The sequence below is a fragment of the Mchenga conophoros genome, linkage group LG3 (assembly GCF_057382185.1).
Source record: "Mchenga conophoros isolate Kocher_MC1m ecotype Shallow Benthic linkage group LG3, M_conophoros_male_GT1.1, whole genome shotgun sequence".
NCBI classification, from domain to species: Eukaryota; Metazoa; Chordata; class Actinopteri; order Cichliformes; family Cichlidae; genus Mchenga; species Mchenga conophoros.
In genome coordinates this window covers 6468230-6493250 of record NC_140528.1, presented here as the reverse complement: position 1 = coordinate 6493250, position 25021 = coordinate 6468230, and the positions used below count along the sequence as shown (strand labels likewise).

Below are 25021 nucleotides of genomic sequence, written 5' to 3'. Positions count from 1 at the left end.
TTTATTAAGTGGGGTTAGATTATGGGATTATAGTATATTGTTGGGAGGATGCCAAATGCTAAAGGGGAAATATTTTTTGATATAACTCAGTTACCATTAATTGAAGAAACACATGACTGATAACTGTTCTGTTTTAAGTTTATTTTATGATATAGATTGGAACATGAGTGAGGAAAACTGAGCATTTTTAAGTTTTGTATAGTATCTTGACACATGAAATGTATCAAGATAAAGGGGGGTTTAGGGTTTAATAATTTAATTGTTTAATAATTTAGGATCATTTTAGGACCTTTTGGGTTTTTGATCATTTGGATATGGTAAAATTGAAACTGTTATTTTTAAGTTAAGGTTAAAGGATTAAAAGTGAACTTGTCACGGTTTGCGAGGCAAGCCGTGTGGAGTTGTAGAAAAGGACCCAAAAGGCGGCAGCTCTGGTGCAGGTGAATATTTATTTACAACGGTGGGCACAAAACAGCACTGGTGGAAAAACAAGAAACCGGAAACCTAAACTGGGTAAGCTAATAACACAAACCAGAAACGAGACGCAGGGAGACCGAGGGGAAACAACACAGACAAACCAGCAACTACCATAACAGAAGACACAACTTAAATACACCCAGAGCACGGGGAGAACACAGACATAACAGGCTGGGGGAAACATGGAATAAACACAAAGAGAGACGAGAGCTCATAAATACACAGAGGGGCACAAGGGGGTAAGAGTCACAAAGGGAAAAAACACTTAGGGAACACCACAACAGGACACCTCAGAAAACCTGGCCTAAATAAGGAGCGAAAATACAAGGAACCAAGAATGCTGGGCCAACATGGCCCAGGACCATGACAGAACTGAATCCTGTTTAGAAGATACAATGCTGGTTTTTCAAAGCTGTGAATAAATCTTAGAGGGAAAATTAGTGAGGGTTGAAGGGGTAGAACAGCTTTGATTTCTTTTTTGATTTTTAGAAGTAGTGGTTATAATGTAGGCGTACACATACAGATATTACATAGGTTTATCTTTAGGATAAAGGGGGAGCTTCTACGTAGAAATGATTTTTATACATATTGCATTTTGTGCTTTTAAAGGAGTTGTGGCTCAAATTTGTCTCTGGAGGGTCACGAGCCTTTGGCTAGCGCTATGATTAGCCAATCTACTGTGAGGATAATATGAGTTCATGAAGGATTGCACACGCTTACAGACACAGAGTTAAGAAACACACATGACAGTATTGATTCCAGGCAAAAGGCCTCAAATTGATTTAGTTTTTAACTGAACTTAAAGAAGGACCAAAGAGGAAGGAAAGCACATATTTTGGTTAAGTCTGATAAATTAGAATTAGAAGGTATTGTTACATTAAAGGGAGCAAATGAAATAAAAAGGCTATACCAAAATGGGTTATAACATAGGAAATGTGAGGTTAAAATGAAGTTAACACATAGGAGTTGTTTCAAGGCAGCATTTAGCTATGATGAAATGTATACAGGAGTAATTGCTTATATGCTTAAACCTAATTGATTAAAGTGGTTGTTTTCTTTTAGAGTAGAGGAACTTGCAGCAGCGACAATTTGTGCACAGGATGTTGATGATCAGATAAGGAAAAATAGAGCGAGCAACCGGACGTAAAAGCAGGGCTTAAAGAGTTTAAAGGGTTGACTAACGTTGAAGAATATATATAAATACAAGTTAATAAGTTAAGAGCATAATTAGGATCATGCTTTTGATTAAAGAGTCCCAAAAAGGATAAGTTAGGGAGATGCAAGAAAAGGTGTTTTGTTTCCTTTGCAGAAGATCTCGGCGACCACAGGAGGGGCGAGGATCCTGGAGATCTCGAGGCCTGCTGAACCACAATGTATTGCGACCTCTGGTGTTCCAGAGGTCGTGAGAGGGAGTGTGGAGCAGGGAAATTATTTTACTGCTATTGTTAAATAATTGTCATCATTACCATTGCATTAATAATAAAATCTGGAGTTTATATTGCATTCAGGGGTTAAACAGTGTCTCTTTCAGAAAGACTGAGTTGCAGGCTGACAGGAAGTTGTATGCAGAAGTGAAAGCAGATAGTTATTTTGAGCCGCAGGCTAAGACGAGGCTTTAACAATGTAACAGATAGCTTTAAGAAGGCCTTAAGCAGTTATGACTATTTCATACACAATGCATATCTGTGCTTATTAAAGAGTTGGAGCTCGGTCAATTAATTGGGGGTCGGAAGCTTTGTTCGGCGCGATGTTCGGACAATCTATTGTGCAAGTGACTTGGAGCCATAGAAGGAATTGCAATACATGCTTACAAAACACTTATATATCAGATCATTTTATATTAAGGTTTTAGTAGAGGTTCTTGGTTAAAACATTTATTTAGTAGAAGACATACACATAGTCTCAGTGAGCCTCTGGTCTGGTAAAAGGTCAGAAGTGCAACAGGTGAATTGAGAAAGAGCATGTGAGGTCGTGACACACACACATAGAGTTAAATTTATTTAGAGGAACCGTCCTTGTTGTCTCGGCAAGAAAGAGGAACAAGACAAGAACTGAAAGGAAGACAGGAAGGGCTAGCCATGAAAATAGAAGATGATTTTCTAGGTGAAAAGTCATGATGATGTTGATCTGATCTATGTATAAAATGTACCGGTGACGCATGAAGGGGCGTCAGTAAACAAACCCTGATGCTATAAAATATCTGTTCATGCTTTGATTGAGTCGAGGACTACTGGCTGTCTGCGTACAGAGTGTCTTCCCACACGTGTGTTCATTAAAATCATCGTTTGACTTCACCCGGCCGGATCGGTGTGGTTATTCTTCGATCACCTCTTGTACCCTTCCTCAATATTGAATCTTAACACATGTTAGCCCAAGCATCTACAATCCATTGGCAAATTGTGGCGTAACTCGCCCGGCACTGCCTTCCACTCTTAGTGAAACTGTGGTCTCCACCGGTCATCCATCGCTCCCAGGCCGCTCGCAGCCTTACTTTGAACGGGCGGTTCACACCGATGTCCAGCGGTTGGAGTTCCTTTGTCAGGCCTCCCGGAATGACAGCAAGCTCACAATTCATTTGATTCACAAGTTTTTTCACATCGGCTGTGAGATGGGCACGCATAGAGTCACAGATTAAGAGCGATGGTGATGCGTGGAAAAAAACCACCTGGTCTCCTTACATACACCTCCCTCAGCCAGTCTTTCATCATTTCCTCATCCATCCAGCCCTTTTCATTTGCCTTAATGATGATTTCTGCTGGAAACTTCTCTTTAGGCAAAGTCTTTCGCTTAAAAATCACCATAGGCGGCAGTTTCTGTCCATTAGCATGGCAGCCAAGCACAACAGTAAAAGAAGACTTTTCATACCCCGTTGTGCGTATCGCTACCGTGCTGGTCCCCTTCTTCTCCACAGTGTGACTCACCGGGATGTCAAAAGTGAGCGGGACCTCGTCCATGTTTGTGATGTGGCTGGGCTGGATGTGTTTGTCGCCGATGTGTTTGCTGCAGTAGGAGCGGAAGATGGCCAGCTTTTCCTTATAATCCGCTGGAAGTTGCTGCGCTACCGTAGTCCTGGTCCGGATGGAAAAATGGCACCGTTTCATAAAACGAAAGCACCAAGACGGACCTCCTTGGAAATGTTCAATGTTCATCTCTTCAGCTAGTGAAACTGCTTTTAGCTGAATGGTGACCGTCGAAACTGCTTCTCCCGCTCGCTCTTTGCTCGATGATCCACCGCTCGAGTCTTTCCTCCAACTCGGGCCACCTCGCCTTATGTCCGCGGAAACTCAGCTGCGTTTTCTTGACCTGCCGGAGCTTGTTTTCCAGCTTCCTCCATTTGCGAACCATCGATTCGTTAATCTTAAATTCTCTCGCCGCTGCTCGATTTCCATGTTCCTCCGCGTAGCTGATGGCCTTCAGTTTAAACTGTGCTTCGTAAGCGTGTCTCTTTGCCATTTTCAGGGTTGTTAAAACAACGATGTCCTGCATAATGCACATACCTGTTCTTTTATACAGGTATGTGCGATTGTCCCGGTATATACGATCAACGCCCACACTTCACCCTTTAACGTTCTTATGGTGTTCTCTACTACGTCCTCCTTACAACACATAGGGCGCACCGCGCTATAGGGCGCGCCGCACTTTTTGAAGAAAATCTAAGACTTTTAAGTGCGCCTTATGGTTGTGAAAATACGGTATATGTAAGCATTGAGCCAAATTTAGTACCAACATACTGAAGGAACAATATTTGTCTCTTATATATGATACATCTGTATACACACTGTCACAGATACTTGTCTGTGAGTGAAGTGATTAATATGATAACTATAATATTGGCCATATTATATTTACATTACCACAGTGAGATGACTTTAGTCTCATGAACAACATCAGCTAATTGTCATTTACAGCTAATCTTAAATGACTGTTCAGCACAGAAATGAAGCCCAACAATCATGTTTCACAGTCCTGTGGTCTCAGCCTCAGATACTCATCAAATCACACAGAGCTCATGTAGAAACAAATGAACTAAATATGTTCTCCTTCATTTCTGTCAAACAAAGCTGTATGAAACATTTCCAGGTGTTAGTATCATGGTTGCTAGGCAACCTGGGCAGCGCGACGGAGGCTAGACGTCCCATTTCACGAGCCTACGAGCCTCGCACTTCGGCCTTAGCGGTCTTTGAGTACGCGGCCCTTGAGGACTTTAAAGCTGCAGAACCTGAATTGGGATACAGCCATGATGATCTCCAGCCTCGTGCTCGCCAACATTCTCACCTGAGTTAAGAAGACGATCACTGAAATGGTCTCAGCAGGTCCTTTGATGACAGCAATGAAATGCAGTGGTAAGGCTTTTTGGGGATTAAGTTCGTTTTCATGGCAAAGAAGGACGATGCAGTTCATCTGATCACTCCTCATAACATTCTGGAGTGCAGGCAAAATGCTATTATAAAAACTTAAGCAGCAACTTCTCCAGGTTCCAATATTTATGCAATTCTCAAACCTTTTGGCCACGACTGTATAACCTCTTCTGAAGTTTAGTGGATATTATACATGGTTATGCTCAGGATGTGTCGGCCAGTTTCCACTGGAAACGCCTTTTGGTTAAACTGTCAGCGAGGAATTTGCATTTGCACTGTTACATTTTTATATAACTTTAATGCACATAAACAACAGCTGCTTGTTTCAGTGAAAATACATTGATGGGTTTTTAATAAAGTTGTGCAGCTGTAAAGTATTTTGTCTGGTGTCAATTCTATCGTCAGCTACATCGTTATGGCAAATGTTCAAATGTATATGGTGATAAATATCTTTGGTCATATGGTCCTGCTCTGTCGGTCACCTTCTGTGTTGAGCTCATTGTTTCCTCTGTAGTGGCTGAGCTGAGTCCAAGTAGCTGAAAATGTTCCTCTGCTGCTCCGTCAGACTCTCCTCCTCCTGCTGATCAGCTGGGACACAAAACAGATCTTTGTTAGGCTCCACACTGCACTGAAGAGTCAAAGTGTCTCATATGTTCATCTGACAAGTAAAAGAACACATTTTTGTTTCCCAAGGTGGGCAACTTGTTGGAAACAAACACAAAAGGTTTGAGCACTGATACCTGCCATTGCTGGCATTGAAAGATGCAACGCCAGCAATGTGGATTGTCAAGACTCAAACCAATCATCAAGCAAAGACAACAGGGATCATTTGTTTCTGTTTATTTAGCATTCACAGCATTTGTAGTTGCCTTCTGTGCAGGGGAAGTCCACGCACACTGTGTGGTACCGCCATCCGCAGAAGGTGCATTCAACCTCTGTAAGAGAAACGAGATTGTCTGAGACTGAAATGATATTAACTAAAGAAGTGGTGATTTGTAAACATTCACATTTTGATCCGGGACGTACTCTGCATGAAAACAAGCGCTCACTCTTCCTGCTCAACAAATGACACGGGCGGAGCCTTATACCACGTGATACAGAAGCTGTGCCGTGTGATGCTAAAATTAGCAGGGAAACAACAACGGAGAGCACGTCAGGGATGACGAGAAAGTGACAGGAGAAAATCCATCCCGGTCAACCACCCAAACATCAATAACGGGAACCTTATACAGCGCTTCCCTATACACGTCGAACTCCCGCAGGCACAAAGACATTACGGAGGCTATCACTTATCACCTGACCAAAGATATGGCTCCATCAACACTGTGCAAAACGAGGGATTTAGGAAAACGATCAACACCCTAGACAAACGCTACACAGTGCCGTCCCGCAACTATTTTTCTATTGTTGCACTACCTGCTCTGTACACGCAGCGTCGAGCAACGGTGGAGACGGAATTTCAAGCAGGACAACATTTTGCTGCAACAACAAAACGTGAGACATTTGTTGTTTTATGTTTATTTATTGTTATGAGAGAATCATGATCTCAATTCTAAGCCAAAAAATCGTGATTCTCATTTTATGCAAAATCGTGCAGCCCTAAAATTAACACAAAACTATTGTTTCACCAGAGAAACACACATGAAGAGAGAGAGAGAGACAATAACAGCTACCAAACAGTCGTCATAATTCGTCACACAATGAGAAAAGGACAAATCAACAAGTAACAATGACTAATTAATAATAAAATCTGTAACATAATGTATTGTTTGGAGTTTAGTCTGATTGGTTCAGGATGAGCTGCCATTATCCAATCACACATCTGCTTACCTGCATCTTTTCTCTTTTTTCTAACCTGAGCACCTGATGGCTTTGAACTTTTGTTGTCCATCTTCCATTGGTTTGAATTTTGCGCTCCAGTACAAACACAAATCCCCCAACCCGAGGATCAGCACAATTAACCTAACAGACCTACACCTTAGTTCACAGATTCACTTTGTCTAAGGTTGATTTCTGGGATTTCACACAACCCAGGATTCAGATCGTGAATCCATGATGGGCTTGGATTTACATCATTATAAATGAAATGCGCTCTACTTGAAAGCAGCCGGCCCTGCCCCTTTTGACGGGTTGTGTGAGACTTTAAATCATCAAACTGTAAATTATAAATTTAAATTGTTATTGATCCTTTACCCCGAGTCCTAAAGTGTAGATTTATTTTCTTACTCTTCTTATATTTATTGTTTGTTTACTTGCACCGCTGTAACTGCAGCCTCGTCGTCTCGTCTCTCTATATGCTGGACTGTCTGTAGCGGAGATGACAAAGTTTACTTTGACTTCAGCAGCGCGCAGGCGCACCGAGGGCTCTCGCGCTCACTTTATAGAATTTAGAAAAAACATCGGTGCAGATTATAAGTCTGTATCATAATATCTGTTTGTTGTGTTGTTTTTATTTTGTTTTGCGAGTTGGTTATTAGATGCCGCTCCAGCCAGCCAGAGACTCCCCGCCGCCCCGCCCTCTCCTCCCTGTGCCGCCAGCAGCAGGCGCACCTCGCAAACGGAGGGCGCCCTTACTCCCAGCAAATGGCTGATAGAAAACCGATCAGTGCCTACGAATTTCCCAATATGCGCTGGCATGACGTCGGGGAAGCATGGGTACGACCGATTATTTTATTTTTTTCTTGCCAATGCCAGTGATGCCCCCCCCACCACGATGCATTCTATTGGTTTGCACACTTACACACACCCAGCTGTGGTTTCCTGTTTTGCTGGACTCTGGAGAGCCCCGCCTTTAACGCTCTTCTCTCACAGAGAGCAACAGAAAACTTGGAAAAACTCCAGATTGACTGAACTCAGTTCAAAGTTACCTTGACACCTTTAGATGTGAGACGTAGCGATGGTCCGCTTGAAGCTGACGCTCCGGTGCGTGTGTCAGAAAGATCAACGCGCTGCTTCAGAAGCACCGTGTCGAGGCTTGATTCGGCTACGGGCTGTGCGTTAAACGTGAGTCTGGGAGCGCGCTAGCCACGTGACAGAGACGCAGGCTTCTCCGCCGTTTGGGGCGTAGAGAGTTCTCCGCCATTTGGGGCGTGGAGAGAACCTAGGTTCGGAGTCCGGAATCTCCGCCATTTGGGGCGTTGGAGAGTGTCCGAAGGTTGAATTCTCCGCCATATGGGGTGTTTGAGAGTTTTCAACAGAGAGCGCTAGCTGTGCGTGTAGACGCAAGCGATAGGCCTATGTTGTGTGTGTGTGCGGGCCAGACGTGGTCTGCGTGAGTGTGGCTGATTGTTGTCTTGTAATGGAGAATAAAATGTGTAAGTCTGCCTTAGAAGGAGATGTAAAATTTATGCAGAAAGTTTTACCAGGTAGCACGCAGTATGTAGGTTGTTGGTGTGAGAAATATGGATTTGAAGGGACATTAGTGGAAGTTAAGTGTAAAATGCTGGTAGAAAGAATAGCTGTAAGTGTAGCAGGTAAAACAGGTAAAGCGAAGCAGAGGAAGGAATTGCAGTTAGCAGTTGCTAAGTTGTGGCTGGAGCAGACTCAGAAGAGGAGAGAAGCACAGAATGTTAAAAGAGCAATATTGCAAGAAGTTCTTGTGAAACCTGAGGATGAAACTACAGCTCAATCCACTGCAACTACTCTAGAACAACACCGTAGAAAAGCATTAGGAAGAGCAAGAATGTTAGCAGAAAGAAGAGCCAGAGAAGAGCGTGAGAGAGCAGAGGCAGAGGTGGAGGAGAGATTAAAGGCATATTAGGAGCAGCATTGAGTCCATTACAGACTAGGCAAGAGAGGAGACAGAAAGGAAAGAAAGTGAACACAAACGTTACAACTACATATCCATCCCTGACACAACACAACACAACACAAAAAAAAAAAAAAAAACAAAAAAAAAAAACATATGGTGTTTCTGTAACAGAGTGTGAAGATGAAGAAAGTTTTTCTCCTGATCAATTCGGCGAGTGTTAGAGTGTCTGACGTCATGGTGTGTGTGAAAGGTATCCAGCTGGGGCAGACGTGATTCTGCAGGTCACCTGCCCAGTGGACAAAAAGAAATAAAATAGTTGTGTGGATGAATGATAGCATGAAGAGTGTTTGGTGTTTCTCAGTCTGAAACAGCTGTAATGCTATTTTCTGTTTTGGAGAAAAGTACAGTTAAAGAAAAAAACAGAGAGAGATGTGTGTTGTTTTAAGCAGTGATGAGAATAATGGAAATGTGATGAGAGAGGAACACAAAAACATACAGAAAATGCATTAACTATACTAACCCCACATGCATATACACATACAATGATACTAATGAGACCAGACAGCATCTTAAGCATGAGATTCTGTTTGTCATCTTGTCCAAGTCACTAGTAAGATGAAAGTGATACATAGACTAGTGGACTGAATATTATAGGAGGACAGATGGTTGCATCATAGAGGAGAAAACAGAATGCTGATGAGAGGTCTTAAATGAGTGAGCTGAGTGAGCTGATTGTGAGTTTCTGGTGTGTGAAGAAGTTTTACCATGGCACACATTTAGTTACATGAGAACTAAAACTTATTATGTGCTAAGACAACAGGGTTATGCTGTATGTTGTGTGTATGGCTGATTGGATGAATGTTTGAGATTAAACTGGCTGTTGATTTGTCTTTTGTTACTAAGTTGAACCTGCCAATTGGGTTGTTACGATTTATCCCCCTGGCATGAAGAACACGTGTCATGACTTAAACAAGGCCTATCTTTCTTTTATTTTGTTACTTTCATGGTGCACTGAAAGTTTTGTTTGATGATCTCTGTTTGAGCAGATCTGCACGATTAGAACCGAAGCGTCGGCGAGAAAACTGTTGCAAAGTGAGCTTCTCCAAAATTAAAATGGGCTCTTATTTGGGACAATTAGGAAACAAGTTCCTGTCCAAAAGGATTCAACGAGGAAATCCAGTCTAAATTATTTTTCTTTTTGAAATGACGTTGTTTTGCTGAGCGTGGAAACGAATGCGACGATAATTTCCACAATTAGCAAAAGAAGGAATCACTGAGTGAATGAGTAAGAATTTTAAAATAAATGGGGAACTGACTGACTGACTTAACACCATTGTGTGTAGTCAACCCCCACCTGACAAAGGTGTGGATGTATCTCTGTGTGTGTCTCTGTTGCAGGAGAAGGAGACCACAGGATTCCTCCTGTGGGTCACATGACTATGTGAACTCTGAAAATTTAACCTTTTTAGTTTAAATTCTCTGTCTGTGAATTTACCATGTGTGTGTGTTATTCACTAACTTGTGTTGCTCACAGACATTACTGTGAGAAAGTGTATACACCTGCGCAGCGCTAACATTTACATTTCTTTTTGCAGCAGATGGTTGATCATGTGATTTGTAAAGGATTCAGCACAGACAGACAAGTGACGATTGAACAGATGTGCAGTGGTTACAGAATAGTTACATGGAGCTCATTATCTGACCACACTGTTGGGCTCATGGTGAGTGACAAACTTAAGGGAAGTCACTGATTACAATGTGGAATAACATTGAGATGTTAAATAATTTGGAACAAATTATGGGAAAAAGTAGGAGTTTAATGAGTTTAGAATAAACCTGCAATGATACTTGTCTCTGTGATGCTAAATACTTTATTACTCTTATGATCTACAGTTGGTTGCAAATGTGAAGTTGTTTTAATTTTAAGACTTTGTCTTCTGTGATACAGGAGCTGGGAGTTAAACAAGCTGAACATTTAAGTGCTGACTAATGTTTTTACACAGGGTTACAGCTTGGAGTGAAGCTGCTCCAAGGGACAAACCCTGGAGATTGTTTTAGGGAGACTGTGCAACATTCTTGTACATGTCTCATTGGGGAGTTGACACATGGCGAAAGCCGTGTGGCGAGAGGAGTGTCATTTTTTCAATTTGTAGATGTCGTGAGGTGCCATGACGAGAAGGAGTGACTGAGAGGATCGCCCATAAGATGGAAGCTGAGGGAGCGTGCCAAGCTCCAAAAAGTGACAGCGCAGAGGAGGTCCAGCGATGGACTTGTGGTTCTGTGAACAGCACAAATGCCAGGTGACTGTAAAATAACTAACAGCACTTTTTCCACAAGTGAAGCCAGTAACTTACTATCCTAAAAGATTAGCTCTAGTTGCTCGTGCTTTACCTCCATGCGTGAGATCAGTATGTGCAGCAGCTTAAGCTGTACAATGTTTCAGGAAATAGTTTATTTCACCTTTTGCAATTGTTAGTTCCAGAAGAGGTAGATGTTTACTATCGCAGACTAAACTTACATTTCTGTCACCTACAAGACACTTGTCTTTAATGTTACTGTTACTCTCACAACCACACATATTACCATAAAGTGGTGCACAATTCTGAATCTGTCCAACCCTTTTTGCCAATGGAGGAGGGCACTTCTCTTGAGAGTAGAGAGCGCGAGGAGAAGAAGTGTAAGCTGAGGGATGACTTAATAGATGTGCCACTTGTTGAGGGAAAGGTTTGGTTTGTTGATGATTTGAGTTTTACAACAGCAGAGGGACAGACTAGAACAGGTTTTACTGTAGCAGACAGTGAGAGAGAGTTATCTATGTAGGACAACTAGCATGTTTCATATTTGCTTGAGCAGCAGAGATGCTAGCTTTAACGGAAGCGTGTAAAGCTGTAGAGACACAATAATACACTGATAGGCAGTATACATTTGCTACTGTACATTTCTTTGTAGTGCAGTGAGTGAGACGAGGTGAGATAACTTCTACAGGGAAACCTGCAGAATACACCAAACTCTTGCAAAATCTGCTGGATGCAGTGTTATGGTAAATGGTAAATGGCCTGTATTTATATAGCGCTTTACTAGTCCCTAAGGACCCCAAAGCGCTTTACATATCCAGTCATCCACCCATTCACGCACACATTCATACACTGGTGATGGCAGCTACATTGCAGCCACAGCCACCCTGGGGCGCACTGACAGAGGCGAGGCTGCCGGACACTGGCGCCACCGGGCCCTCTGACCACCACCAGTAGGCAACGGGTGAAGTGTCTTGCCCAAGGACACAACGACCGAGACTGTCCAAGCCGGGGCTCGAACCGGCAACCTTCCGATTACAAGGCGACCTCCCAACTCTTGAGCCACGACCGCCCCAGTGGAATTGCAGTTTGTAAATGTGCAGCACACATGTGAGGGAAAGATTCAGTTGCATTAGGGAAAGTTCTTGCAGATAAGATCACAAGAGAAGCAGCTGTAGTTAAACATGGTGTTAACCTTTTATCAGTACAACATCAGCAGACATGCAGGCCCACTCACCTACAGCAGGAAAACAGTTGTGACTTACAGAGGGAGCAAGCTTGCAGGATGATTTTTTATCTGTGTGATAAACCAGTACTGCCTAATAATTTGTATAAGACTGCTGCTATTTTGAGCCATTGGCTATACCATGTCTCAACAGGAGGGAGATGAGCAGTCGTTATACTCACTCTAGAATTAGTTTATACTCTAGGATTATTAAATACTTTTTAAAAAGAAAAAACTTTTTGCAGGCAGTAAAGTTAAGATTTAGGAAGACAGGCAGGACATGGTTAGACTGTATAGAATAAGTACATGAGGATTACTCCAACAGAGAATGATCTGACTCTTTGAGATTATATATGTTAGAGCATTTAGAGTTCCAGTCTTCTGTAGTGATGATAGAAAAGCAGAAGAGAGAGCATATCAGCAGATTAGATGCTTGAAAATGTTTAAAAGTAAAGTAGTTATGAGAACAAATGATCTGCCAGATGATTCTGTTTCTTCGCAGGAGCAGAGCCTGAAGTCTGGAGATTGGATGATGATAAGGCCATGGAGAGGAAGTGCTGGTCCAGTCCACGATGGGAAGGTCCATATCGGATGCTGCTGACGACGACCACAGCAGTGAAGATTGCTGGAAGGAACACTTGGATATATCAAGCGCACTGCAAGAAGGTGACACACATCCAGGCCAGCTCGGAGTAAGTGGCAGGAAGACCGGGAACAAAGGGGGGGGGGAAAGCCTCCAGGGCCCCTCGTCTCAATCCGGTGAAGAAACTAACTGAGCCACAGGTACTCATCAGAATGGCTGGGAATGTGCTGTGCATCTTCTTGTGCCTGTGGACCCTGAGTGGGATGACAGGGAGCGCACTGGAACAGAGCAAACCACACCCAGTACCCGCATGGGTTTTCAACAACTACTGGTGGCAGTTTAAGAACACAACCGCTCACATAAACACCGAGACCAATGGTTATGCTTGTGATGCCACTGGCTACACATTCTTCTGGACTGTGGCCATATAGCATCACTGAGAGCGAGACAGTTTGTTTGGTTGCTTTGGCAACACATCCAGGAACACTGCCAACTTTTCAACTGCTCTGAACCTGAATGGAAGGTTGATTCACCAGTAGCTGGGAAGGTGAACTGCTCTGGTAGGACAGACCTGCTCGTCTGACTCATAGAATATGACTTGTTGCAGGACATTATACAGTTAAACGAACTGGAAACAGGCCAATTGCCTATGTGTATGAAGGACAATGGATTAGCCCAAGTTGGAGATTAACCATGGAACATGGCAACATCACCTATTCTTTTGTCTTCTGCAAGAAGGATGTAAACAGAGAAGCCTTTTGTCTACATTTACATCATGAACACTTGAGGTTTTGAGCCAAGAAGATCAAAACAGCTTGATCCAATTTCCTTTACAAAGCTTTTTCTGTGGTGACAACAGGACAGGAGAAGAGTTGTAAATGCAGATAATTCACCAGTTGACTCTAACCCCCACAGGATGCCTACAGTGAGAAGATTTGGGGGGTTGATAGGAGTCATAAAGACGGGTGTTGACCAGGCTGCAGCTTTGAAGTTAGCTGAGAGCCACATGGACAAACAATAAAGTCGACTGATGCGTTTAAATACCTATGTCTGTATACAGTTGGATTGTAGTGACATATGATTTTTGAGAATGATGATTCTTCTTGTTTGACCTTTGACATTCAGTTGTGTACTTTTGCACGACAGGAGTAGATCCGCCACAAGGCTGGATAGCTTGGTTACCGTCTGGTCCTTGGTGGCATCTTCTTTTGAAGATATTAATTCCTGTTTTTGAACTGTTGATACTGATTTGCTTATGTATAGGATGTAGTTTACTGTGCATGAATGAAATCTACACTGACACTGTCTGAACAAAGGGTGCATAAGTTGAAATTTAAGTATACAATGACAAAAAGGAGGGAAATGTTAAGTCTAATTGTTGAATGTTGCCATTGTGTTTCTTAAATTTGTATAGTCTTAGTTTAAGCAGTAGGATCAAAGCCATTCCTTTGATCCTGACCACCTCTCCAGCCACTCTGTGCTGGGGGAGGTTTTATTGTAGATACATCCTATCTGAAAGATCTGTTTCTTCTGATGTAAGCTTCCTGGGTTTATGACCCTTTGATCAGCAGACACACACACACACACACACACACACACACACACACACACACACACACACACACACACACACAGTGTATGTCATTTACATACAGTGCCTTGTCTTTGTAACCAAAGGGGGGTTGCAAGGGGAGGTGTTTTGTAAACTATTGTTTGAAGTTTGTCAATAAAAGGCAGCGAGAGGAGGCCACCATTGTGGTCATTTCGACGTGCTGGTCACAGATGGAAGGGCCTCCCTTGCGCAAGAAATCGATCGAACACTGTTGCCTTGTTTTTCTTTCATGGGAATAAGTCCTGGATACAGCGGGGTCTGAGTTTAGACCCAACAGCCGGGTCCTGCAAAGACCGAGAAGGCCAGAAGTGCGAGGCTGTGAAATGGGACGGTCCAGCCTTCAGATCTGTGTCACCGCTGTGTGGGTGGAGTTGAATAAACTCGCCGTCTGCTCCTTGCTATCTAAAATATTACAGGACACTGGAGTAAACTCTCGACCGTCTCACACTTCTGTTTCATCAGTTTTCTGTTTGACGTTTATTCAGCTGTGTGAAAATCCCGCAGGAACCCACCGATGGATTAATAAAGTTGTATTTAATCTAATAATCTAATAACTTTGATCTCAGCCAAACCGATTTACTCCGGAACAAATGAAACACAGAAAAAAGGCAAACAATTACATTTTTAAGTTATCCGAGTGACTTATGGTAAATGGCCTGTACAGCGCTTTACTTGGTCCTAAGGACCCCAAAGCGCTTCACACATCCAGTCATCCACACACACACATCCACACACTGGTGATGGCAGCTACAGTGTAGCCACAGCCGCCCTGGGGCGCACTGACAGAGGCTGCCGGACACTGGCGCCACCGGGCCCTCTGTCTTATATATCATGTTTAACCTGAGTAGCCAAAGAGCGGGGTCTGAAAACGATGAAGCCGGGAGTCCACTGCTCTCGCCGGCTGGAGTGACCATTGAACCCCCCGGCTTGCTATCGAGCGGGTGGGTAACAGACGTCTCCGAAAACGTCGGCGCGCTTTTGCAAACATGCGATGTCTTGATGAACCCAGCAGATATTTGAAGTTTACACAGCTACTTTCTCCCCTTAATATATGTTAAAAATTTATTTTGTGGCCCAGAAAGATTAATAAGACTAATTTTAAAACTTAGTAGCGGCCGCCATTGTTGGCAGCTGAAATTTGGCTGGGCCGCACTATGAATTCTGGGATATGGTGGGCCACGAAGGACACACCCGACCCATCCTTCAAACTCGGGGGAATGAAGGACGCATTTGAAGGAGTCGAGGAATCGGGACAGCCTTCGTCGCCTGGCTGTGACGTCATCGGCCTTCAGATGCGGCCTCCGGAGGATGCAGCCGACGTTTTGGGACACAGCTTGTGTGTCTTTGTTGGTCATGTGACCTCCCAGGGACTACACATGGAAACGAGCAGTTTAGCTCAAATCTGGCAGGTTTCCATCGTCTGTTTTTGTCCTGATGTCCATGAACATGAACACTGTCCCTGTCAAACACGTCCAGATAATCTGATCCAGTGTTGTTCTTCTTCTGTGGTGTTTGTGATGGAGCAGCAGCTGCTGATCCTGATGTCCTCCACCAAGGGGGCAGAAAATTCAGCTGACTGTCATCATTCATTAAAAAGATGTAACAATGTGACATAATGCAATATAATAGTGTCAGTTACACATTGTGGGTTGCACTGTGGCCAGAATGGACATTACCTCCTGCCTAATGGAAGCTGTCAGCCATCCTGCAACCATGAATTAGATAAGCAGAAGTGAAGGGATTGTTAACAACAATTTAATAATAAAATGTAATGTGATAGTTGCACTTTATTGGCTACCCACAATCGTATGAATAATAACCATGAATGCACTGCATGCTCATAGCAAGTTCTTTAGGTTTAAAGTGAGATCCTGCTTTAAAGGGCGCTTCATCTGCTGGGAATGACATGTTTCTTCTAGTATGTAAGGCTCAGCCCATCTTACTGGGACTTACTTTTGTAGGTCCACATGCTCTAAACCTGGTGCTCCATGATTGGTGCAGAAGCTTTAAGCTACTGTTAGATTATAATATTATTTTATGCCATGTTATACCCCTAATTAAAGATTGTGAATTATTATGTAGTTTTAGTTTGCATTATTCTCATGAGTTAGAAGAAGCTGATAATGGTTGCATTAGTTAAACTGATTTGCATTGACTGAATGTACAAAGTCCCAATGTGTAGAGCACACATTAATAAATTAGTCATGTTCTCCGTGAAACTAAATAAGCTTAATCCTTAAAAACCCCTCGAATTATTTACTAGATGTTTATTTTTGAAAATTAATCAAAACCTGAGTTAAAAAAAAGAAAAAAAAGAAAAACAATTGGCAAGGCCACACCCCCACACATGTGATATAAATTTAAAGGTACTGTTGTCCTCTCTAAGAAACATCAGGACTTAGAGGAGTGGCAAGTAGAGTATGAGAGCTACAAGCAAAAACTAAATGTGTACTACAGTGTGCAAAAATGAAATACTGGGTCATCAGGGGGTTATGAGGGACATCTATAAAACTAAAAATCCCACAAACCTCGAAGTGCACTTGAAAAGCTCACACAAGAAGGTTAACCTAGCTTACCTTGAAGAGCTCATCAGGGGGAGCACACTCCCCCTCCTTGAAGAGCTCCCCCACTCAACCCGCATCCCCCGAAAACAGCTAACCCCAGATAAGGCAGCGTGATGTATCCCGAGATAACAGGACTGGGACATCTAAATAAATGTGTGAAACAATCGCCTTCAAAAAGGTTATCAATTCACTTCAACCAAAATTAGGAACACTCGGTGCGGCAAGAGTTAATAGTGATTAGTCTCAACACCCAAGGATAACCAGAAGAGCATGATTGATATGATGGAACTGAGATTTGGTTACACTTAATTTTTGCAAAACACAACTAAAACTAAACTGAAACTAAGGATTTTCAGAAAATAAAAACTAGACTAAACTAGCAAAGAATTGGTAAAAACTAATTACAACTGGAAAAAATTGAAAATCTGGAGTCGAAACTAAATAAAAATAAAAACTAATGAAAATGGCGAAGCGTTTAAAACCCTGGTGCAGAGATTGGCAAATCTGACCAGGAACGTTATAAAATGGATTGTCAGAACAGTCAGCGTTAAAGCCACTTTCAGTCCATACTAGGATGGCATTGGACATCTTCGGGGCGGAAAAGGGTTGGTGTGACCAAGGGGTGGTTTGGCTTGTTGTATGTATATTTGAGATCATATGGCTCTGGATGGACCAGTTACCAGGGCATGGAAGGAGGACAGACTCATTAAAGGAGGAGAAGGAATTTCCTGGGATTGGAGATCCTCTGAGTGAGTGGTTGATTAAAAGCATGCATAAAATAGAAGTTATCTGTTGTTATTGATTGGTAATAGATTGATAATTGGCCACATTTACAGCTGTATTGACTTGTTGTGGACGTAGTCGACTTCAGGTTTAAACACTCTAATTAACAGGTTGAAAATAGTGACATTAAAGGAAGAGTATGCAGCGCCACCCTGTCAGACGCCAGTGATGGTGGAGCTCACTGATGAATCAGGTGAGCTGGATTCATGGCTGATTCAAAACTAAGATCCCCCTGCTGTGGTCAGTAAGGGGAGAACAGGGGGAAATAAAATTAAAAATAAAAGAGGCATTTATAAACGTTTATGTGTCGAGTGAAACGGGATAAAAGGGTGTTTTACTGTTATTTTAAAATCAGCATTATTATTGTATGAGAATCATGCAATAAGCATTGCATCGATGATCATTTATTGAAGCTTTTGACCTTATACTAACATCTGTGTTCCTGTGATTGTTATAACTTCTGATGAATCTTCTATTTACAGGTGTTAGGATAATGATATAATTTTTCATTGCAGGTGTAACCATGATCGTTTTTATACATATTGCAACTTGTTGCTCATTGTAGAGTTGTGCTCAAGTTAATAAGGGTTAAAAGCTACAGTCAGCGTGAATGTCTGACTGATCTATTGAGGGAAAAGGCTTCGAGCATAGAAGGCCGCACGCGCTTACAAAACACTGATATCATGTTATTCTTTGTGATCTTTTCTTGAATTATGTCCTTTGTTTAGTTTAAATAGTGGCAGTTAATTAAACGACATTTATTAAAATATTAAATACCTGAGTCAGGACATTACACGCAGATCACCTTAAGAGTCTGGGAAACTTTGTAGCTGCCTAACTTTTTTTTGAATGTTCTAGCTCTGTTGATTTGACACATTGGAATGTGTCAAAAAAAGGGGGGGAAAGTTGAGCTTTAACATCAAACAAGGATTATTTGAACATTTTATAACTTCATTTGTGTCTTTAATACCTTAGGTATGGTAAAGCTTAAGCTAATAGCGGCCCGAGAAGTTTCTGGTCCTTTGTAGAGAATCAGTGAGAAGCATAAATCATCACGTCCATGTTTAAGCATTAATCATTGAAATGAACTGAATAGCGTTTAGAAGATTTGTTAATTTCTTTGTCTTGTGTTAAAAAGAGTGGTTTCAATAATTCTCAGACACACCTTGCAAAAGTTGGCACTTGGTCTTTTGAAGGTCATAAGCTTCATTCGGCGTGATGGTCCAGACTGATATATTGCAGGTATTGACTTTGAGTGCAGAGGGCTAAATGCAAACACGCTTACACACACATATGATTAGAATAAGTCCCTGGGACATTCTGAATGTTTTAGACCAATTCTGAAACACTAGAAGGTCAGTAGATAACAACATTAGATTATTAGGGGTAGGAAGAGAGGTGTTTTGGTTTTCTGTCTCTTACAGAGAAAGGAACAGACACCAGACGAGGTCACAGAGATGCGAGGATCCTCCGTAGCAGAGACAGACACAGTGACTGCCGAGACATCAACTGGGTCCAAGTGTCATGGCGTTTGGGCTCCAGCTAGTCACCACAAAAGGATGGATCCCATAAACACAGCAATAACCATGAAGGGGTTGGCGGAAATCCGGGAACACCAGACCAACGAAGTTCGAGAGGCTTTTGGGCAAAAAGGGGGACACCTTCCTGTTCCTTTTTCTGGAGGATACACAGATCGTTGTTTGAAATCGGGGCAGAATAATCCCCTGATCTGTGCCACGACTGAAGGGTTGTCTAACCCCTAAGGTTGAAGAATGAAGAGCAGAGGATCACCCAACTGGACGACACTGGTAGCTGCAGCAATAAAATAAAGGCTAAAAGCTCTTTGGACAGAGGTTCTAGTCTGAGTACGTCTGAAGGGTATAAGGTAGCACCAAAATAAAGCTGTGGGAGACCTGGGAAGTGTCATCTGTACCTGCTATTGTTGGAATAATAGTTTTTCTTGCATCTGAACTGCGCAAACACAGAGGTCATCCCACATATGGTTCGCCCCTCAGGGGGACAAAGGACCTCAGGAGTGAGAAGAGATGAACCCGGCCACACTGAATTGAAGGGTGTTGGTGAGGTCATTATTCTAATGACCTCATCAGGGGGAATTGTTAGATTATAATATTATTTTATGCCATGTTATACCCCTAATTAAAGATTGTGAATTATTATGTAGTTTTAGTTTGCATCATTCTCCTGAGTTAGAAGAAGCTGATAACGGTTGCATTAGTTAAACTGATTTGCATTAAAGTAGACTGCTGATTTATTGTGAATGAATGATATTGTTTTATGATGCATTATACTGCTGAGTTATAAGAAATACTGTTTGCAGAAAGTCATCGCCTTATTTGTCTGATTAGAAGAGAACAGAACATACTGGAGTTTTCTGCCCCATCTCAGCAGGAGCAGATAAACGGGGAGCCAAGGTCGTAGCTTAGGCGCTGTGTGAGAGAAAGCATGTGAATGTTTAGGCTTTTTGTAATAAGGTGGAGGCACCAGAGGCTATAAGAGTTTGAGCAATGCTCCACCATTTTGAGATTTGAGGCTGTCTGCATCAGTGTCCATCTCCCACGTGTGTGATCATTAAAATCATCGTTTGACTCAACCCGACCGGACCAGTGTTGTTATTGTGGTTTTTCTCTTGTCTCCATCCCCAATAATTTTGAACCTTAACATCCTGCTTTAAAGGGCGCTTCATCTGCTGGGAATGACATGTTTCTTCTAGTATGTAAGGCTCAGCCCATTTTACTGGGACTTACTTTTGTAGATCCACATGCTCTAAACCTGGTGCTCCATGATTGGTGCAGAAGCTTTAAGCTACTATTAACAAATAATGACCGTGGACTTAGTTGTTACTACAATAACTTATCATTGAGCAACTTTTAATTTTACTTGTAAAACTATGCAAGTAGAATTGAATGGGGCACAGTGAGCTGAGCACAGGCCCACTCTGTGACACTCAGAGGTTTGTGGATATCATACTGAGAGTATTGGACACAGTGCAGCCAGCTTGCAGCCACTTTCCCACCACTTTAGCACAATGTTTACTTGAGACTCAGCCACACTAATGTTCCTGGGCAGACATGTGGTGCAGCATGGCTGATGGCACTGTACCTGCAGCTGTCATGGACAAGAACCACTCAATACCTCACCCAAGCCAAGCCTGTGCTGATGTTGTGATCTGAGACCGAGACACTAACCCAGGATCAGGATATGATGTTGTGAGAGTTTCACTAAGAATTAGCTCTGATTACAAGATTTCAATCTATCGTAACTCTAATTTGTATTTACTTCAGTTTGTTCATCTTGGAGCTGTGTGCAGCTGAGGACAGTCTTATTATTACCAGGTGAGGATATGTAACAGCCACAGTCTGTAGAGATGATGTCACCATGGAGTGGTGACATCATTGCTTTATAAAACTGTTTATAAAGCAAATAGTTTTTTGCTGTATAAATTTGCCTGATAAATTTTGTATCCCTCCATAACTTTTGCTGTGAATAAGACATGGTCTCCAAAGTTACTGTACTTATTGGTTATACTGTGACTTATTTGGCAAATATACCCTTTGTGATAACAAAGCCAATATGGATTACAGATGGGGGGGGGGGGGGGGGGGGGGGCACACATTTTGGCAGCCGATGCCACACAGCCTGATAAAATCTGTATCCCTCCATAACTTTTGCTGTGAATAAGACATCTTCTCTGAAGTTACAGTACTTATTGGTTAGATTGAGATTGATTTTGCAAATGAACTCATTCGTGATAGCTTCGCTACAAAGTGTAAACCGAGTGTAAATTCACTGGAGAGCGACGTGTTTCCATCTGGTTTTACAGTATTATAGTATCAAAGTCTTTTTCTAGACAAAGTATTCCCAGCAGGTTATTTAAGTGTACAGTATAAGGTAAACTGTCTTCCACACGGCACATTACAATGTCACGAAACTAATATTAAATTCATCGAGTCTGCTGTTTTCCAGCTTTTACTCTTTATCGCGTCGACTGCAGATCAGTGACAAGTAGCGTACAGAACGGAGCTGGGCAAGCGGCTCCTCCTACTTTGCGCGCTCCCGTGAATGGGGAAACAATTTTTGACGGGGGTAACTACTTTGGCACAACAGCGTTCTGCCGTCAAGGGCAATCATTGGTTAAATGTGATCATGTGACTGATGCAAGCCAGATCCTTTTATTTAGCAAAACTGTGATTAATAGTTAAATATTATTGTTGAGGGGCACAGACAGGACTCCGCACGCACACACACATTAAAAAATAATAATAATATATATATATTTTTTTTTTAAAGTTGCCTCAACAAAAGGGCACCTTGGGCACCCATCAGGAAAGGGGCGGGTGCTCAAGCCCCTCTAGCCCCCCCCCCCCTCTGCACGTGCCTGCCTTTAAAGGTTCTTCAATGAACCATTGTTTGAAAGGTTCTTTGTGGCACCAAAAAAGGTTCTTCTATGGCATCAGTCTAAAGAACCACTTTTGGTTCCAGTTGGCACCTTTATTTTTCTGAGTGTGGGGTGGCAAGTGCCACCCTAAAATGATCTCTTGCCACCCCAAGTGCCACCCCAGTTTTGCATATGACAGTGTTGTTTATTAAAATAAGATCGCATTAACAGTTTGAGCGTAGTTACAGTCAACAGTGAATATAAATGCTAAAACTGAGTATATTCCATAGTGTCCCCCCCTGCATCAGTAACAAATGGTTCAGCCCATAGCAGGACCGGCTTTTTTCTTGTTTTCAGCAGCAAGCGATGCTTATGATCGTGCCAGAGCACATTCTGAACAACACCATGGGAATTTCGGATTTTACACAGGTGGGTGGATGTTACACTGTGGAAATGGAGGAAAGTGAGTGTTATTAACCCTCTGTGGTCCACGGACACGCTGCACCTCCAAATCACATGACTGATGTAAGCTGCCATAGCAACAAGCTGCAGCAACGCTGAGTCTCTGTTTCAGCCACATTGAAAGTTCAGACTTCAAAGTTTTTAAATTTTAATTACAGGCCAGTAAATCCAGAGTTATGATCATATATATCAGCCACGCTTTGTTCTAAACACTGTCATCACGTTTGTGTGTGTTTTAAGCGTTTTCTAAGGACAGCGCGAAAACAGTAAAGAAAGGAAAAAATCCACGTTTCCTATCGGTGGAAAAAATGCACCATGTCGACCAAGAAAATTTCTCTAGATCCGCCCTTGGTCTTGCTGCCACAGATGGAGCTCCCACAGCCAGGGGAAGGAGTACTAGCGGTCCAGAAGCAGCCGCCAGCCAACCACTGCAGAGGCCGGCCACTTCAGAGAAAGCCAAAGACGGGACCCTGGACCCCAAGAACCACCCGACACCTGGGGGAACCCCGACCGCGCAACTAAGAGGAACAAGCCATCCCCGGAAAACAACCCTCATAGGAGCATGCCAGCAAGTCTCGCACCAGTTGTGACATCACATCCTGTGTCGTGTGACATAATCGTTGTGGTGCGTTGATCAGTATCGCTTAATTTTTGTAACTTGATCCATTGTGCCGTGGTCGTTGCAATCATGCTCATTTTTCCACCATTTTAATGATGATCCTGCACCGAAGCTCAGAGACACACGAAGACACAGAGTGAGATGTTGAAGCAGTTTGAAAATGTGAATTTGTGGAGAGAAGTTTGCAAAAAACACCCTCAACAAAGTCGTGGCTTCCAGGTTTGGCTTCTCCTTATCAGCTCGTGTGACGTGAGCATAAATCTTTGCACAGATAATGTTCATATGTGGATTCCTGGTTTTCTGCAGTTAATTGTGACCCAAAGCGTATTTTTAAAGTGGTTCCAGGCAATAAAGTCTAAAAATAAATACATCTACTTCCTTTTTCTGTGTTCCAGCCTCAGTGACTCTGACACAGTGCTGTAATATTTACACCTCTGATGAAAGCAGAGTTTGTAGTTGCAGAGAAATACTCGACTCATTTTGGGCATTTACGAGCAGGAACCTCAGAAAGCCCCTCGCTGCTTCACTGGTTAAGAAGCAAAGCAAACATTAGTTCACAGTGATGTTAATTAAGGCCCAAAGTTTAGGAACGAACGTCAGCACTTCACTAATGAATGTAATGCTGATTCATGTGCTTGTTTTGTAATGTGCATGTTGTGCGTTGCTATTTCCCATATTCTTTGGCACTAATAGATGAAGAGTCTCAGGCAGGACCGAGGCTGCCAGCTGCTGACAGTGAGCAGGGAGAGAGCAGCAGAAGCTGGGCAAGAGCAGGGCACCTTCAGCCCCCTTCATCAGTCAGAAATCATTTGGGTGTCTGTGTGAAATGTCTGATTTTTAAAATCTTTTTGTAGACATATTTATTAAATGTTTAACAATTATATAGAAGAAAGACAATGTAAAGAACAAAACATGACAAAACAAAAATGAGTTGAAGTTATGAACTGTTTCTGAGAGACAAATAACACCAGGATCCTTTTTGTGTAGCTGACAGCTGGTAACTGTGCAGGGGCGGGTCTAGCAAAGTGTTGCCAGGGGGGCAGGTAGGGCATTAACAGGGAGAGGGGGGCACAAAGACATACTTTTCTTTCTTGTTCTCATTTAAAATGTCTCACTTTTAATAAATAATTATCTGAATCTTACAACAAACGTTTTCATCTGATGTAAAATGTATAGAAATCCATTATTGTACATAGTCATTTTTTAGGGTCCCATCATAATTTCTTCAGAAGTAAGTACTGCATATGATGCCAGTGTTTCCCACATTTTCTAGATTCTGCACCAGTACTGTGTGTAAAATGCATCAAAAAGTCCGTTTGATTCTTTCTCACCTGTCTTTCTGTCTCCTTTCACTTTTTAAAGGTTGCCATGTTAGAAAACATATTTTGCCCTGCCGTGCTGTTTATTGATGTGGCAAATGAAAGGTTTATGAAAACATATCTAAATCTGTCATCAGTAATCAGCAATGATCATGTCTCACCTCTAGTCTCTGTCTTAATGTCAGGTTTCCACCGTGTGTTGTAGATGTTCAGGAGGTTAACTCGACCAACAGTCTACTTCCTGTTTAGAATACCAGGACAGGGAGGATGGTGCAGGTTTAAGTTTATTAGACTGATGCATGTATACCAACAAGACAGCGTCCATCACTGTGACAACAGCGTTTGTTTTCATTCAAAGGCTTCATGGTTTTTCCTATATGTAAAACTTTTACCACCGGCTCGTGTGACAAGACTCCCCCCTTATGCCTTCGGGTGCAGTCTTGACTCTACTTAAACATTCTGTGATAAAAGATACATCTCGAAAAATAAATATCAGTCTAGGGTTCATATGATTCTCGTGTCTACACAGACAAGCGGAGGCTAAGGAAATACACTTAACCGATTAAGGCTAATACATC

General features: G+C 42.4%; 1 protein-coding gene across 1 annotated transcript in view; it reads right to left on the bottom strand.

Annotated features, from left to right (window-relative positions):
- LOC146577109 (phospholipase D1-like) overlaps positions 1–25021 on the bottom strand; it is a 36109-nt gene that overhangs the window by 9465 nt on the left and 1623 nt on the right. The window contains exon 2 of the mRNA XM_085268203.1: positions 5318–5423. Within this exon, the coding sequence (XP_085124329.1) occupies positions 5318–5335 (18 nt within the window). The 5' untranslated portion in view covers positions 5336–5423. The remainder of the gene's footprint in view (positions 1–5317; positions 5424–25021) is intronic.